Below are 16,615 nucleotides of genomic sequence, written 5' to 3'. Positions count from 1 at the left end.
TGATACAGTAGTCTAAACGCAAGGTAATGAGACCAAACGTAGAGAACAATTCGGGATCCTTGGCGAAAGGAATTATTGTGACTTAATGAGTGTTTGTGCAAAATGTATATTGATTTGATTTGCAATTTGATATGATTTTATTGTAAAAATGATTATATGCATTTCGATATATTTTGCGAAATCATGTGTTTATTGATAAACTAATTTGTGTTGAAATTTATGATTTGGCACAAAAGATCTATCAAAAGGTATTGTGAAAAGAATTTTATAAAATCTCATTAAGTCTTTAGACTTACGTTTTAAAATTTTATCTTCCACTACTTGGCGGACCAAGTAACTAAAGTGAATGTCACATGATCAATGCATTCCACAGCCAAAGTAACCATAAAAATCCATAGTATTAATTTAAATAATCTACCTCAACTTGTTGGGTAGGGCACACTGTTATATTATTCAAAACTAACTAAAGTCAACAGATTTTATGAAGATGCAAAAATAATAATATAAGTAATTTGGGGCCTCTTTAAAATGACTTTAAAAGAAATGTTTTCTAGAAAGTGTATTTTCATTTGTGTGTTTGAAAATTGTAAAAAGTGTTTTTAGGTAAAAATCTATTTGAATGGTAACCTACTAAATTGTATATATATATATATATATAATTTGTCCGTGGAGATTTTGATAGAAGTTCGACAATGATCATCGAAGATGTTGGTTTGAGGTGGTCGGAGATGGTTACTTTAAAATTTGGCGACAGTGGTAATTGGAAGTCAAACGATGATAATCACAAAAAAAAAAAAAAAAAAAAAAAAATAGTTGTTAAGTAAATGGATCGAGTTAAGTAACTAAAGTTTCTAAACATTATAAGTGGATCGAGTTAAGTAACTCAAAAGGTCTTTAACTAAGATGACCTAAAATGTTATATGTTATTACATGATGGACCCTAATTTCTAATAAATTTCACATATATCCTAACTGGGCATATATATTACTTAAAAGTATAACCCAAATTACATATATACCAATTTTTATTATTTAATTGATTATAATATGTATATATATACATATATGAAAAAGAACGTGAGTTACGATTTTGGAAAGAAATCGAAAACGCTTCAAACTCTCCTTCTTTGGATACGGTGGTCTACTCTTTCCATTATGTTCGTAGAAGCCGCCGTTTATACTAATGAATTTGAGAGATTTCAACGGTGAAGAATAAGAAGTTCGATAGTCGGCAAAGACAATAGATTTTTGACATAATCTGGGTCTAAATTTCGAGGTTAGTATTGTATATTTCAAAACATATGAAGATTATAGTATATTGAGTATATTTTAGATATTCGATAAATTGATAAACTAAATACGAAAACAAAAAATTATGAAGATTTTAAATGTGATATATTATAGGGTTTATTGAGTTTCAAATTAACAAAAATTCGAGCTTATGATTTACATATATATAACGAAAACTTACTCTGTGTTGATTTAACATGCATTGTGATTTACATATGTTAAATGGTAGTTAATTTTGTAAAATGTTCTTTATATGCGGTGCCGAAAATGGTTTGAAGAAGTGAAAGATGTATTGGTGGATAAAGGAGTAGAAAGATTAAATCAAATGAACACGATCTAATAATTATGGATGATGCAAATTTATATTCAATATTAACTATTGTAAGGTGTTACTGTATTGATGATTCACATGTATATTACTTGTTCTAGAGGTATATATATAATAATTATATGGTATTCGTGTATATTACATAGGATGAAAGAGTACCAGTTATGAAGAGGAGTCAAGGGACTACAAACCTATACGGTTCGTGTTTCCAGGTGAGGATACTATGAATTAAGCGGATCAAATGGAACTCAATTTGTTATGTACGATGATATGTCTGGATAAGTAAAATTATTTTTAGAACTGAGGGCATGTGAATTAGTATATATATAAAATAATGAAAAAGAATAAGACGTGAGAGTCACGTATAATATATAAATAATGAATGAAAAAAAAGAAGGTGTAAGACTCACATGACCACCTCACCGAAGTCAGAGTCTACAATTTTGTCCAAAACCACTCGGTTTTGTTAATAGTTTTGGCCCAAATCTATTTTTGACTTGCATCCTTTAATAATTGTAGGAGCGATGTTTAAGTTTTAAAGCTTTGATAATGAGAAAGACCCGCGAAAACCGAAATTTTGTAGAGCAAACCAAAATGGTAAAGACCCAAACCTGAAATTCAAATCGGTCCCCAAAAACAAAGCCATTAATTTAAACACAGCCGTTAGATACCGGTTCTCCAATCCTCACCGTCCACGTCACCGATCCGTGTCTCAATAAAACCTACCAATAACTTTGTGCCGTCCCCATCTATAAATAAAAACAATCCCCTAAAATTGTAATCCATTACTCGCATCTAAGAAATCCCATCTTCGATAAAACCTCCAAATTCCTTAGTTATATTTAGCAATGGCGCCAAAGGCTGAGAAGAAGCCCGCTGAGAAGAAGCCAGCGGCGGAGGAGAAGAAGGCCGAGAAAGCTCCGGCAGAGAAGAAGCCACGAGCCGAGAAGAAGCTTCCCAAAGACGCCTCCGATAAGAAAAAGAAGAGAGCCAAGAAGAGCATTGAGACTTACAAGATCTACATCTTCAAAGTCCTCAAGCAAGTACATCCCGACATCGGAATCTCTAGCAAAGCCATGGGGATTATGAACAGCTTCATCAACGACATTTTCGAGAAGCTCGCTCAGGAATCCTCAAAGCTCGCTCGCTACAACAAGAAGCCGACTATCACCTCTCGGGAGATCCAAACGGCGGTGCGCCTTGTTCTTCCTGGTGAGCTGGCTAAACACGCTGTCTCTGAGGGTACCAAGGCTGTTACCAAGTTCACTAGCTCTTAGATTCATAGATTTTAGGGTTTTCTCGTGTAAAAAAGCAGGATCACTTGTTCTGGATCGTGGATTTCTTTTCCTTTTGTTGCATATTTTGGAATTGAATGAATGAAAATCGGTTTACATAACCCGAATTCTTTTGCAAATTGCTTGATCCTGTACACATCGTTCTGATTGTTTGCTTGACGGTCTCTGGAGATTGACCATAATTTCACATAAACAAGTTTTTATGCCTGAGATTGAATCTGACTTCAATTAGTATTTTAGGTTTGTTGCTTTTCAATGGTACAGGAAGAAGACATTGATTCAGTGCCGATGAATGTGTTTCAAAGTTTTTCTCTTAGCTCATGTTCTAGCGTGAATCCTTTTTTTATTTATGTTTTGAAGATGCCTGTGCAAATGATTGTACAAAACAGTAGATTTCTGTGTTTTTAATGGAATTTTTCATTGTGGGGTTTCTACAATTTCTTGGATAATGGTTTCTGTGTCTCTTTGTTCGATATCTTTAATTGGGATCAGGGTGTTGAATTCATATGCATAAATCTTGAATCCAGCCTCATTTTATTGATTGGTGGTGAAAGTTGTTTTTATCCATGGGTAATGTCTGAGTTAATCCAACAAGTTAGAGAATTTTCAACCAATAAACACAGTCCCATCAATCCACAAGTTAAGCTCGGTCATTGTGGCCATTTCTTTTCACCTTTGGATGATTTTGAGTTTAAGCTAGGTAGATCTAAGGGCTTTTTGTTTAGATTTTTCTTTTTCAATTCTCTTTTGTCTTCTCGGGCTCATCAGTCACCTAGAGCATGTGTCACCAGTGTTCCTACTCTGGTGTCTCAAGGCCTCCCTCTTTGTTTGGCCCGATGAGAGTGGTTTGGAAAGAGCCAATGTCACCACACCTCCGAAGCAGTTGATTCAGAATTAATCATCAAATAGCTTCACCTTTTCATGTATTATTTAACTGCAATATTAGATAATTCCTTCATTATCGCTGCTATTGTCTAGGCTCCCTGATGACTTTGACATGCCTGAGTTCTCATCAGTTATGATTCGGTGGGATCTATTTTATGGTAATGATACACTAATGGAGAATGTATCAGATCCTTCCCACATAGATCTTGCTCATCACCAAGGTAAGGGAGGGCCAATGTGAAAGAACTTGTTTCAATGAACTTGTTTCAATTAAACTTGAAATATGCACCAGTGGTTTAGTTATTGATTGAATCGTTATGCTTGTTTGTGTTTCTGTTCTTTCTGTTTCTGATGGATGCCTAGTGAAAGAAATGTGTCACATATAAAGAACCAAAAAACTTCAATGGTACCTGCTGGGTGCTGTTAAATATTTACTATGATTTAGAAGAGATTGTGTTTTCAAGAAACAAGAACATTTGATAGGAACAGTCCTGAATCTGATGATACGGCAGTACTGTACTTCGAGTACAGTAGTAAACTTGGTCTAGAAAGTCACATTTGTTTTTTGTTGAACATCTCAATGTCTTGCTTCTGAAAAGGAACATCTTCACAGGTGACAGGGAGGCGAGACTGGGCTTAACCTTTACCTTTCAAGTTGAATTCTAATGGTTCCTGTCCTGGGGATTTTCTGGAGCAAATAAGGGTAACCCAAGGATTTGTGCCAAGTTTATTGCTCCTCTTGTTACTATATCAACAAGTAAGGATTTCACTCTTTTTCTGCTGTATTCACATTTGAATAATGTATAGCTTAAGATTGTTGGAACCATCCCTTGCATCTCTGATATTATATATCAATAGATATGCTTATGCAATTATGATGTGATTAGGTACCTCATGCATTAAGCGAAACATTTGTGGTAGCTTAGTATAATGGCTGACAGAATGATAGTTTATTGACAGTGAGCTATCTCTCTCAATTCTATCCCAAATTTGACCTGCCTTCTCTTGCATCTCTGTCTTCCTTTTAAACATCTCACTACTAACAACCTAACTATTTCACTTGCTTTTCCCAAACATATGCATAGAAAGTTTCTTTTCAATGATTATTTTACCCCTTGATCCTAACGTATGACCAAGTGGGCATGGGCATAAGCTTCAGTCGCTACCAAGTGTCAGTTTGGGTTATACATGCAAGGAAAAGAAAAAAAAAATCATTTCTCACTCTTTCTTTTTGGAAGCATTCCTGGATGCAAATTTTAATAACTTTAGTATGAGGAGGTAAGTATTATTCTTAAGAAAATTTTAATATTTGAAGCAAAGTATTTCTATTAATACTGTAGAGTTGGAAACGGTAGTTAATAATAAGTGACCAGAGGAACCCAAGCACGTGAGACTTGAGACTTGAGTGTATTTGACCTCTTTTAGGTTTCGGAATTTTTATAATATTTCCTCTACGAGAAAGACAATATGTGCCATTTGAAATTATAGCTCTAGGAAATGGAATGCAAAAAGAAATTAGAAAACTTTGGTAGGAAAGGTAACGTTGATGTTAGGAAAATTGCAAGTGCATTTGCTGTGCATCTTTGATAAAAGGAATGTGTCATCAGTTATGGAGGTGAGAGGATACTGAGAGGACGGTAATTGAACCATAGCTCCAAGTTAGATGCAATGAGCATGGGGTACGAAATGAATAACGGAGTAGTCTGAAATAAGTGTTCCAAGTAAGAGTACACGGGATTTATTAATTGCCAAAGTAGGTTTGGACTGGGTGAGCTTTTTGGAATGTACATCCTCATTCCATCTTACGCATTCAAGAAAGAAGGCAAGTCAAGGCTGATAGTTAACTGTTGTGTGGTTTAAGGAAAGGAGAATTGAATAGTAAGAACTAACTAGAGGTTCTATAGCAACACCCTACTGAATTTATAGGCAACTGTTTCTACATTCTATTCCTTTTGTTTAAGTGCTAAACATTTCGAATCCCTTATAAACAATTTCTTATAGGTTTGAACTTTCAATGTAAACTTTTCTTCAGAGTGGAGATTGACACAAAGCTTCCTTTACTTGGCGATAAATGGATTTGCTCCCTCAATGTGCCAATGGGTCCTGGAAAAACTCGTTCTATTGTATAGTGCTCGAAACTTCTTCCAGTTTTCAATGCCCGGTCCTGCTTGGTGGCAAGTAAGCAGTCCGTGTTAATTAAATCTCTTTCTTATTTTTACGATATATTATCATCTCATTCCCTACCGTTATGGACCATTCAATATGCAATAATACGTTGTGATATTACAGTGTTTGACTTCCTAGTTTGCTTTTTCTAGTAGGTGGTTCCTCGATGGCACGAGCATTGGACATCGAATAAGGTATATGATGGAGACATGATTGTTCTTCAGGGGTCAGGAGAAGATATTTTTATCGATGGAAGGTTCGACAAAATGTAAATAAGAATATACACTAAAATAACGTTTACACCAACACAAGTGGATTGTTTGGTGCTAGCATTTCAAAATTGGCTGAGGCAGCACGGAAAAGGCCAACCTAAATGGTTTAGGGCTTGCAGCCAACAGCCTCTGCCATCAACAGTTCTATCCTACCATCGTCTGGATTGTTTCTATAAAACTAAATGCTAAAGGCACGAACACTTTATTTTGACTGAACGTCCGTGTGCAATTCCTCCAATTTTAACAATCCTAACGACTTAGTTTTTACTATTAAAATTAAAAATAAGTGTGGTTGATGAAACTCAGATTTTACGAATATAGTTTGTTAAAATATACGAAAACTATAAAATTGCGATTCTTGTACCAACGAGAAACATGAAAATTTTTTATAAGTTACTTTTTTAAAAAAAATTTTGTCATCTAATATAATTTTGATTAGATCGCATATATCTTACTTTTTAAAAAATTTTTTTGTCATCTAATATAATTTTGATTAGATAGCATATATCTTACTATTGATGTGGTACAACCCTTACCAATTTTACAATATTATTGTTTGATCTCACATAATGGTTTGATTGTATTTGTTTAGTACAACTCTTGATCACCATAATAAAGTGTGAACCAAATCCAACAATTTGAAGATTCAAGAATGTAACTGATTCAAATTTAATTTTCGTATATACTTTTATTTTTTAAAATAAATTCATTTTTTTTTAAATTTTCCCATTATTACATAATTGTTATTTTTTTGTTTTAAATAAATTCAGCTTTTTTTTTAAAAAAAAATCCCATTATTACTCAATAAATTCTTAATTGTTATTTTTTTGTTTTATTTGTTTTCTTTAATGGATAGAAATAAGAATATCAATGAAAGCTCAAAGCAACATTTATGTAAAATATCTAATTGTGCAAATCTATCTCACATTGAATCAACCCCATTCACCACACAAGGAGAATATAAGATTTAACACAATTAAATTCATGAATCAAATAAGAAATTAAAGTATAACAAAAGTGTTTTTTAGATGAGTAAGTTTGGTTAATCAATTTTGTCTTCCACCAATCAAAATCAATAATAGTAATAATTGCAGAGTTATGAATAATAATACATATATCAAAATCCTATATAAAAAAAAAAACATAATGAGTTGGAAATGAATCATATAAAACAAATTCAAATGAAAACTCATTAAAATCACAAAATTAACAATGTTAATAAGAATGGAGAAACTAACCTTAGAAAGAAACCAAGTCTTGGGTTGATGTAGAAAACCCTAAACCTTAGAAAGAATGCAAAAAAAGAAAAAGAAAAAAAGGAACACTTTTTTCCAATGAATTGTAGTATTATAAAATATTTCTTTTTATTTTAAAAGATATGTAAGTTTTATAAATATATTTTTAAAAAAGAAATGAAAAATAATATATACAACTTGGTCCAATGATCTTCCAAATTTCAGTTGCTACTAACTCTCTTGTGTCGAATCAAAATAATTTCTCTTTTTTCAAATCAAAATAATTTATCTCTTATCAAATTTAATTCATATCTAATTAATTTCTCTCTTTTTTATCATGTCATTATAATGTTTTTTTTTTGTTCTTATTGGTCAAACTTAAGTCTTTTAAGTTCACTTGTCAAATCTTTTACCTATCTCTTTTATCACCTAATTATGATTTTTTTTAATCTTTTTTTTTTTTTGTTAAAAATAAACTTTCAATCCAACTTAATAAAACAAAATGTATTATTAAGTAAGATTATTAATTAACAATGTGATAATAATTAAGGATTTATTAAGTGACATTGTGAAAATTAAAAAGAATGCTGAATTTATTTAAGAAAAATAAATAAAACAAAAAATAACAATTAAGAATTTATTAAGTAATAATGAGAAAATAAAAAAAAAATAGTAAAGAAAAGACTGAATTTATTTTAAACAAAAATTAAGAATTAAGTAATAATGGAAAAATTAAAAAAAGAAAAGAAAAAAAGCAATTAACGGGGAGATAGAAAACACGGTTAAATTAAAAAAAAAAAAAGAGTAGAATGTGTGTGTTGGAGAGACGCATTCAAATGAAGTCAAAATCTCCACCCCATTTTCTTAAATACTTTTCATATCACCCGTTTTTCCTAATTCTTTTTTAAATATACACTCTTTTTTCAAATGACCCTAAAATGAATCTCCAAATTTGGTCACAAGACTTCTATGGCAACCTATGACATAACAACTTTTGTATTTCATATCAGACATAAGAGAAGTAGATAAATAGGTAGAAATATTAGTCACTTTGAAGATTAAAGCCATGACATTCACAAGCTTATCAATAATCTTAAAGTCTGGTGAAGACATTTTTTTTGGACAAATCACCATTTGGGTAGCAACTGTTCTATCATGTGGGATTATGAAGCTCCTATGTAATACTATTACCTAACATGATAATAGTTTAAAAAACTTAAAAGGAAACAAATTGATAATATTTAAGTTTTAAAGCTTTGAGAATGAGAAAGACCCGCGAAAACTGAAATTTTGTAAACCAAACCAAAATGGTAAAGACCCCAACCTCAAATTCAAATCGGTTCTCTAAACAAACCCATTTATTTAAATACAGCCGTCGGATACCGATTTTCCAATCCTCACCGTCCACGTTTCCGATCCGTGTCTCAATAAAACCCACCAATTACTTTGCGCCTTCCCCATCTATAAATATAAACAATCCCCTCTATTTGTAAATTCAATACTCGCTTTTACTCGCATTTTCGATACAACCTCCAAATTCCTTCGTTATATTTAGCAATGGCGCCAAAGGCTGAGAAGAAGCCCGCCGAGAAGAAGCCAGCGGCGGAGGAGAAGAAGGCCGAGAAAGCTCCGGCAGAGAAGAAGCCACGAGCCGAGAAGAAGCTTCCCAAAGACGCCTCCGATAAGAAGAAGAAGAGAGCCAAGAAGAGCATTGAGACTTACAAGATCTACATCTTCAAAGTCCTCAAGCAAGTTCATCCCGACATCGGAATCTCTAGCAAAGCCATGGGGATTATGAACAGCTTCATCAACGACATTTTCGAGAAGCTCGCTCAGGAATCCTCAAAGCTCGCTCGCTACAACAAGAAGCCGACTATCACCTCTCGGGAGATCCAAACGGCGGTGCGCCTTGTTCTTCCTGGTGAGCTGGCTAAACACGCTGTCTCTGAGGGTACCAAGGCTGTTACCAAGTTCACTAGCTCTTAGTTTCATAGATTTTAGGGTTTTCTCGTGTAAAAAAACAGGGTCACTGTTCTGGATCGTTGATTTCTTTTTCTTTCGCTGCATATTTTGGAGTTAAATGAATGAACAGTTGGTTTATATTATGCGATTACTCTATTGACCTTCTTGATTTTTTATTTTACTCTGTTCGATGGAATTCTGAAGATTGCTTCCTCCTTTGTTTATGGGTTGATGAGTTCATATATTCGTTCATTTTTAAGCAATTGAGTTCAAAATTATACATTCATTTCCCGCACTGGATGTATCTTGTACTGATTTGCTCAAAGTTCATGTGCAACTGATATCATATGCTGAATTAAGAAAAAACAAATTTGCATGCTGATTCAATATGTTCGCTTGCTTGTACTTATTTGTATTCAACTTATAAACTTAAATTAGCTCGTGTATCCCAAACGTCATTAAATTGAACTTTAGATTTCAAACGAGTAGCTAAATATTATACAAAGGAATTTTAGTTAAAACAGACATAGATCGATCACATATATATAAACAAAGCAACTTTTGAATTTTAATTCAACTACTATTTTTTAATGGATGAGAAGTTTGAATCTCCTTCCTTTGTAATCTTACCACTCAAGAAAAAGGGGAAAAAAAAGCTAAATTGAAGTTGTATTAATAAAAATATAAACAATTGAAAATAAAACTACGTAACAATATATAATATATAGCATATATAATTCAAATAATCTAAAGCAGATCCTCCAGCATAATCTAACAATAAAGGTTTCAATAAGTTTAAGACTTGAAAGAAGTGAATGTGTAAATGATATCATTTTATTCTATAAAAGTCTCCATCCAAATTAAACAAGAACAAACATAACCCACTAAATATTAGCCTCAAGTTAATTAAAAGCACATTCATCTCCTAGCAACACAAATTTTCCTAAAGAAATACATAAAAACAAAACCAAAAACTTCCAGACAATAGCATATATATTCACAAAGATTCATACAGTTAAGTGAAATATATTCATTAGAATGAATGAACATACTCATGTTCTTGTTTTCCCAAGAATTTTGTGGACGAACCCATGGCTGGAGTGTGCCCGACGAACAAAGCAACATGACCCATCAGCTTATCTTTCCTGGAAAATGTGGTACCACAAGAACAAAGCCATTTCACATCCCCACAATGCTTCTCATGAGTCCTCAAATCAGAAAGCACCGAAAATTTCTTCCTACTACACAATTTGCAAACATACATTTTGGGACAATGAGTTCTTTTGAAGTGATTTTTCACACAAATCAGTGATTTCAATGGTTGAAACTTCACATGTTTTTGGTTCCATCTGCAGCCTTCTTGTGGACATGAATATTTGATCCCCATCTTGCTTATGTTACTCAAGTCCTTTCTATGGCTCTTCTCGGGGTTGCTCAAAGCTCCGCTTGCTTTGTACTCGTCCCCGTGTGCTCGCATGTGCATTCTAAGGTTTGCATCTCGCTTGAACCCTTTCCCGCAAATTTGACAATAGTGGGTGTATTTTGCTAGAAGATCCGATGCATCTAGCTCCACGATATTGATCGGATTTCGATGATCTTGTGTTGTTTTTGTTGTCATTATTGTTCTACCGTTGTTGTTGTCTTTGTTATAATTATTAGACGTAGTCGTGTTGTACCAATCCTGTCGTTGGTGATGATGGTCGTTAGCCATATTGAAAAGGGTGTTGGATCGTCCATTGTTATCGTCAACGGGACCTTGTTGCTGGTGCTGGTGCTGGTGGTGTTGACCTTGGAGGTTGTTACCAACGTTGTTGTTGTGTAAGGAGGCGTTCACAGCGAGATTATCCATTTGTTGACAAGTAAACAACATGGAGGAAGCAGCCATGATGAGTTCTTGGATCAAAGAATTAACAGCCGCAGTCGCCACTGGTGACTGGGATGAGGCCGGTGGCGCAGAGGGAAGAGACTCCGTTGAGTTTTGAAGATTGTAAACGGCGATGTTGACAACGGATTGGATTTGGTGGAGTTTCTCCTTCAAAATTGAGAGGTTATAAAGGAGAGTATTGCTTGATTGGGAATAAGAAGAAAGAAGGTTATCTAGGGTTTCATGATGATCATTAGAAGATGAAACCAAGGGATGTTGTGAAGGAAGAGAAAGCATTTGAGAATTTGAAATCATGATTATTTCTAAAAAAAGAAAAAAAAAAAGATAAAAAGATAAAAATCACATCTTATTCAAAAGAAAGTGATCATTACATTGGGAAAAGTGGTTAAGCTCTAAGCTTTTTGAAGGTTGATATATAGTTCATGTTGGTGTTCATCCTTCCTGTTCTTGTAAGTTGTCCCACAAATGAAGAAAAAGAAATTTAAAAAAAAAGAAGAAGAAGAAACAAAAGAAAAGAAAGAAAAAGAAAGTCAACTAAGAGAAAGGCTCACTTGTTTCATCCCCAAATATAACCTCCTCCATATCATACCACTTTTCAATCTTGAGAAAAAATATTTCTTTAAACAGATAATGATATGAACAAAAACAACAATACATAAACAAATACAATAAAATGGGAGAGAGAGAGAGAGAGATGGAGTTTAAGGAAGTTGACATTTGAAACCCTTTGTGCAATAAAGGGTAAAATTGGGAATATAAATAAAAAGGGTCAAAATATTGAAGCATTATACCTCATGACTATTTTAACTTCTTCTCTAATTTATTGGATTATGTAATATAAATGAAAATATATTTTGTTGATCATCTAAAATAATATTAAGATTAAATGCTTTAATTAAGTGTTGGTTAGTTTAAGTCCAAGAATTTGTTACGTTATGTACTTAGGTTAGGTTATGTTTTATTAGAGAGCATATTCTTTAATTAGTGGAATGATAATTGTATTATATATTGTTTAAAGAAATTGAGCGAGAAGGAAAAAAATGGAGCTTACCTCTATTTGAAAAATATTTTGGTTTTTCGCCATTATTCTTTCAAACCATAAATTTTTCTACCAATTCCACCAACAAATAATAAAAAACATAAAATAGTAGGCACACAAATTTACACGATTCATTAACCGCGAATTAGCTACATCCGCGAAGTAAAAGAAAGATAGTTTTATTAAATAGAATGTTATGAAACACAAAATAGTCACATCTTTAGGGTTTTATAGAGAGTTTTTAAAGCGTACTTCTCAAAACTCTAGATCATATAGTCGTAAAAAGCTAAATACTTTAAATACAAATGATTCCTTATTTGATTGGTCGTACGGTTAGATATAACAGACTCAAGACATTATTTCAACATTTTTTTTTTACTTTATCATGTAAATTTATAGATTTGTTGTCAAAAATTCAAGCAAAAGTTTGAAAGCTTAAATAAATAATACTGAAAAAGAAAAATGATTGTAAATGGTAAAATTGTTTAAAATATTATTTACAAATATAATAAAATTTTAGAATCTATTAATGATAAAACTAATAAACTTCTATCAACGTCTATCAATGATAAATTATCATTGATATTATTGATAGAAGTGTGTAACAATGTCTATCATCAATAATTTTATTGTTATATCGTGTAAATATTTTGATTAATTTTGTATTCTATTAAAAAACTTGATTTTATCGATGAAAATAGGTTAGAATTGGAATGTGTTTTTATTGAAAGGGAAAATAGTTTCAAAATAAACAAATATAGTATTCAAAAACAAAAATAATTAAAGTTTGAGTTTGACCTAAACATTTGATTTTTGGAAATCGTGGTTTGTGTTTTGTAGTGTTATCTCCTTACAAGATTCCCATCTTTGTTAAGAAAACATATACTTGAATTTTTAACCAAACTCAAACACAAAAATAAGTTTTTAAAAATTATTATTCTTAGTTTCCAAATTCTACTTTGCTTTCAGAAATTTAATAGAAAAATGTTAGGGTTTTTAAGAAGTTCATCTCTAAGGATGAGACTTATGAACATTGGACAAACGTTCATCTCTTCAAAAGAAAAGAAATGTAAAAAAGAAAACAAATTGACTTGATAGAGTAAATTAATTGTTCGTTTAGTACAACAATTTGGTGGCTATTAGAGAATTGAATATCTCATCTCTTTGTGATGGAATGATTTGTCAATTAAGAGGTTAATTAAGCTAAGCATGTTTTTAATCAACTTGGATAAGCTAGGTTATTTTGATTTATTATTATTCTTTTTTCATTTTTTAAGAGGATATTAACTATTTAATTCGTTTTTCTTTCATTTTTTTTAGATTGAAAAGAAATAATATGAACATGTTTCTTCAATTTAAATATAATTTTCTTTTTTTAATGTTATACTTACTTTTAGATATTTGTTATGCATTTTAGAAGTATAAACAAGGGTAAAAAAATGATATAAGTAAATAAAGAAAAAAAAATCTGCCAAAAAGAATAAAAAAGATAAGAAACAGAACAATTATCATAACACTTAAAATATTAGAAACATGTACAAAAACATTAGCAAACAATCCCTATAATTATTTTTTGTTACGAAAGTATTTTTGTTCGATTTATCTTCGTAGAGATAGAAAGTGTATAAAATTTGTAAAATATTGAAGTAATATGTCAAACGCTACCTAATTTGGTGGACAAGGAGAGGTTTTTTGCACATGATTAATAAATAGTCTATAGAAAGGTTAGATCTTAGGGAGGCTTAACGACTTCCACATCACTGCAAATTCATTTATTTAGTTTATGTGAAGCGTTCATGTTGACGACGACTAGATTTGCAAAATTGTCCACGAGAACAAAAATATTCAAGCTTTTACACGTGAATTTAGATCAAGAAAACGCGAAATAAATTACTAAAAGTTTTACTCTTTCAAAATTTCTACGTAGAACAAAAAAAATATTTATCAAAGACGAAAAAAGCTCAAGATTTGAACTAGTTTAGTAGTTTTAATTTTTTCTTTTAAAATTTAACACATTAGGATTGAGATTTAAAATTTTGGTGTAAAAATGTTTAAGATAAGTTTAAAATGAAATTTTATATATGTAAAAAATCTTTATGGTCAATCAATTATGGTTTTAGAATTTCATGCAGAATAGTAATAATCTTAATTAGAGATCTCAAAAATTGAATAATTATGAACACGAGTTTGATTTTTTCTAAAGAAATTTTATGTAAAGAAGAAATCAAAGTGGTTGGTTCTGATGGAATCCAAAGTGTGGGTTTCAATTCATCTTTACTTGGTGTTGACATTAACATTATAATATTGATGATGATTAAGACTCAATCCAAGTAGTGTTTAAATTTAGGGTCCAAAAACTTCAAAAGCTTTTGTAATTAGGGATTTGAATATATATATCTCAATAATTATTAATTGAAGTCATGGGATTAGTTTAACATATATTTGAGAAAATGATGATTATTGCCATTTATCATTTTCTTTTTATTTTTTTAAAAAATATACTAAAAAAGTGATTAGTGAACGAGAAATTTTGAACTAATCACAAATTGAATTCGAAACTTATTAAAAGTTGACATGTAATTCAAATTAAAATTGAATACATAAATAGTTCAATTCGTGTTTTCATCAAGACCATTGGATCAAGTTAATTATTTTGATTAAATTAAATATTATTTACTTAATTAACCCAAATGCTATTTATGACCTAAATCCATATGGTTGAACCCACGAGTCTGATCTATAGACCAACAAATCCTCGGCTTAGAAAGCTCATTAAAGGAGTCTATAAATGAAGTAGTTCTTTCATTTCAAGAGGAAATAAATTTGTCTCAAGAACCATAACAGTCCTTAACTCTTGAACCCGGCCACCTTCGAAGTTGAAATTTATTTGAATATTCAAGTTTTCTTTCAAGACTCAAACTTCAATAACATCACGTGCTCCACTTTTTCAAATCAAACATAGACATTCAATCGAGAGAGAATGAAATGATCAAATATTAGAGAACGAATCACATCGCATCATAATCAAATTTCAACATAAATTCAACTCCACGAAGCTAGTTTGGTGAGAATTTCAAACCATTATCTTGTGAGTTCAAGTAATTACGTTCTCTTCTCTATTTTCACGAGTCAATCAGATGAATAATTCTAATATTTAATCAGGAAATGCATTTTTGTAAGAGAGTAATTATTTAAATTAAACAAAAATAGGAAAAATCATTTTGCTGCTTTTAAAAAATGTTGCTAATACAGAGTAATTTTGAAATAAATAATTGAGCCCAAATTTGGACCCGAACAAGGCCATAGACAAAAGGATGAGCCCAAATATAGTGAAACCCAAGCCCACGTAAAACTCCATTTGAATAGAGAAGGATTGATGATTGATGATTGATGATTGATGAAGCTCACAACCGGAGACTTTTACCATGAGGGTCAGTTTTAGATTTAACCATGATAACAAATGTATCTATGAGGGAGAAGGGGAGAAAGGGGTATACATTAGATATTATTTGTCGTTCCTTTGATATCGAGGAGATTCTGAATCTTTCCCAAAGCTAAGGCACATAGAACAGAAGGCATATGAGTTTTCTTTCTAGGTAGGTGCATGTAGAAACATGCACGCCATTCAAACAAGACGAATAGGTTCCCAAGAAATTTTAAAATGGATAAGCATGGAACAAAAATGATATTTTAAAATACTTTTATCCTCTACCTTCAAAAGTTATAACTTTTTTTTTTCTCAATATTTCTCGCATCTATCGTATAAAAATATTTTGTAAAAGAAGATGAACAATTAGTAATAAAAACGACAAATAAGTATTTCATAGGTAATTAAGAAAATATTGCGAAGAGTGTGTTTGATGCATAAAGTTGAGTTAGTAATAATTGTTTATGTTAATAATATTAATAATTTGTGTTCGAGGAATCCAGTTAAACTGTGGGTTGATAAAAATTGAGTTGAGTTGATTTAGATTTTTTTTAAAAAATATAGTGTTGTGAGATATTTGAAGTAGATTATTTTTGTAACCTTCAAAACTATGCATTTACGTTTTTTTTTTTGTTAATTTTTTTAAAGTACTACATCATTCAACTATACATATTTTCCCAACATTTTAATATTCATTTGAGATGTGTACTTAATAAACAAAATACTATTATTTCCCTAATCAACAATCTTATAACATATTTTAATAGTCTTGAAATGTATTTGGTGAAAATGCATAAAAATAAGGTTGCCATTATGAGTCGATTTCATGCA

General features: G+C 31.4%; 2 protein-coding genes across 2 annotated transcripts; one reads left to right on the top strand and one right to left on the bottom strand.

The window, feature by feature from the left end:
• The first annotated feature begins 2,385 nt into the window (after nt 1–2,385).
• LOC101217733 (histone H2B) lies at nt 2,386–9,609 on the top strand. The gene is made up of 3 exons (XM_011655768.2): nt 2,386–2,887; nt 5,331–5,335; nt 9,047–9,609. The coding sequence occupies exons 1-3, from the start codon at nt 2,467–2,469 to the stop codon at nt 9,455–9,457; spliced, it is 837 nt and encodes a 278-aa protein (XP_011654070.2). The 5' UTR covers nt 2,386–2,466; the 3' UTR covers nt 9,458–9,609.
• A 636-nt stretch (nt 9,610–10,245) lies between these two features.
• LOC101203636 (protein SENSITIVE TO PROTON RHIZOTOXICITY 2) lies at nt 10,246–11,815 on the bottom strand. Its single transcript, XM_004139512.2, has one exon. The coding sequence runs from the start codon at nt 11,610–11,612 to the stop codon at nt 10,467–10,469; it is 1,146 nt and encodes a 381-aa protein (XP_004139560.1). The 5' UTR covers nt 11,613–11,815; the 3' UTR covers nt 10,246–10,466.
• Nucleotides 11,816–16,615: the final 4,800 nt, after the last annotated feature.

Source organism: Cucumis sativus, chromosome 1 (genome assembly GCF_000004075.3).
Source record: "Cucumis sativus cultivar 9930 chromosome 1, Cucumber_9930_V3, whole genome shotgun sequence".
Taxonomy (NCBI): domain Eukaryota; kingdom Viridiplantae; phylum Streptophyta; class Magnoliopsida; order Cucurbitales; family Cucurbitaceae; genus Cucumis; species Cucumis sativus.
Note: the sequence above shows the minus strand (reverse complement) of the source record. Positions and strands in the feature narration are given on the sequence as shown.

What these genes read in the sequence shown, in the direction of transcription:
- LOC101203636 (XM_004139512.2), bottom strand. Translation starts at nt 11,612, where the DNA reads ATGATTTCAAATTCTCAAATGCTTTCTCTTCCTTCACAACATCCCTTG.
- LOC101217733 (XM_011655768.2), top strand. Translation starts at nt 2,467, where the DNA reads ATGGCGCCAAAGGCTGAGAAGAAGCCCGCTGAGAAGAAGCCAGCGGCG.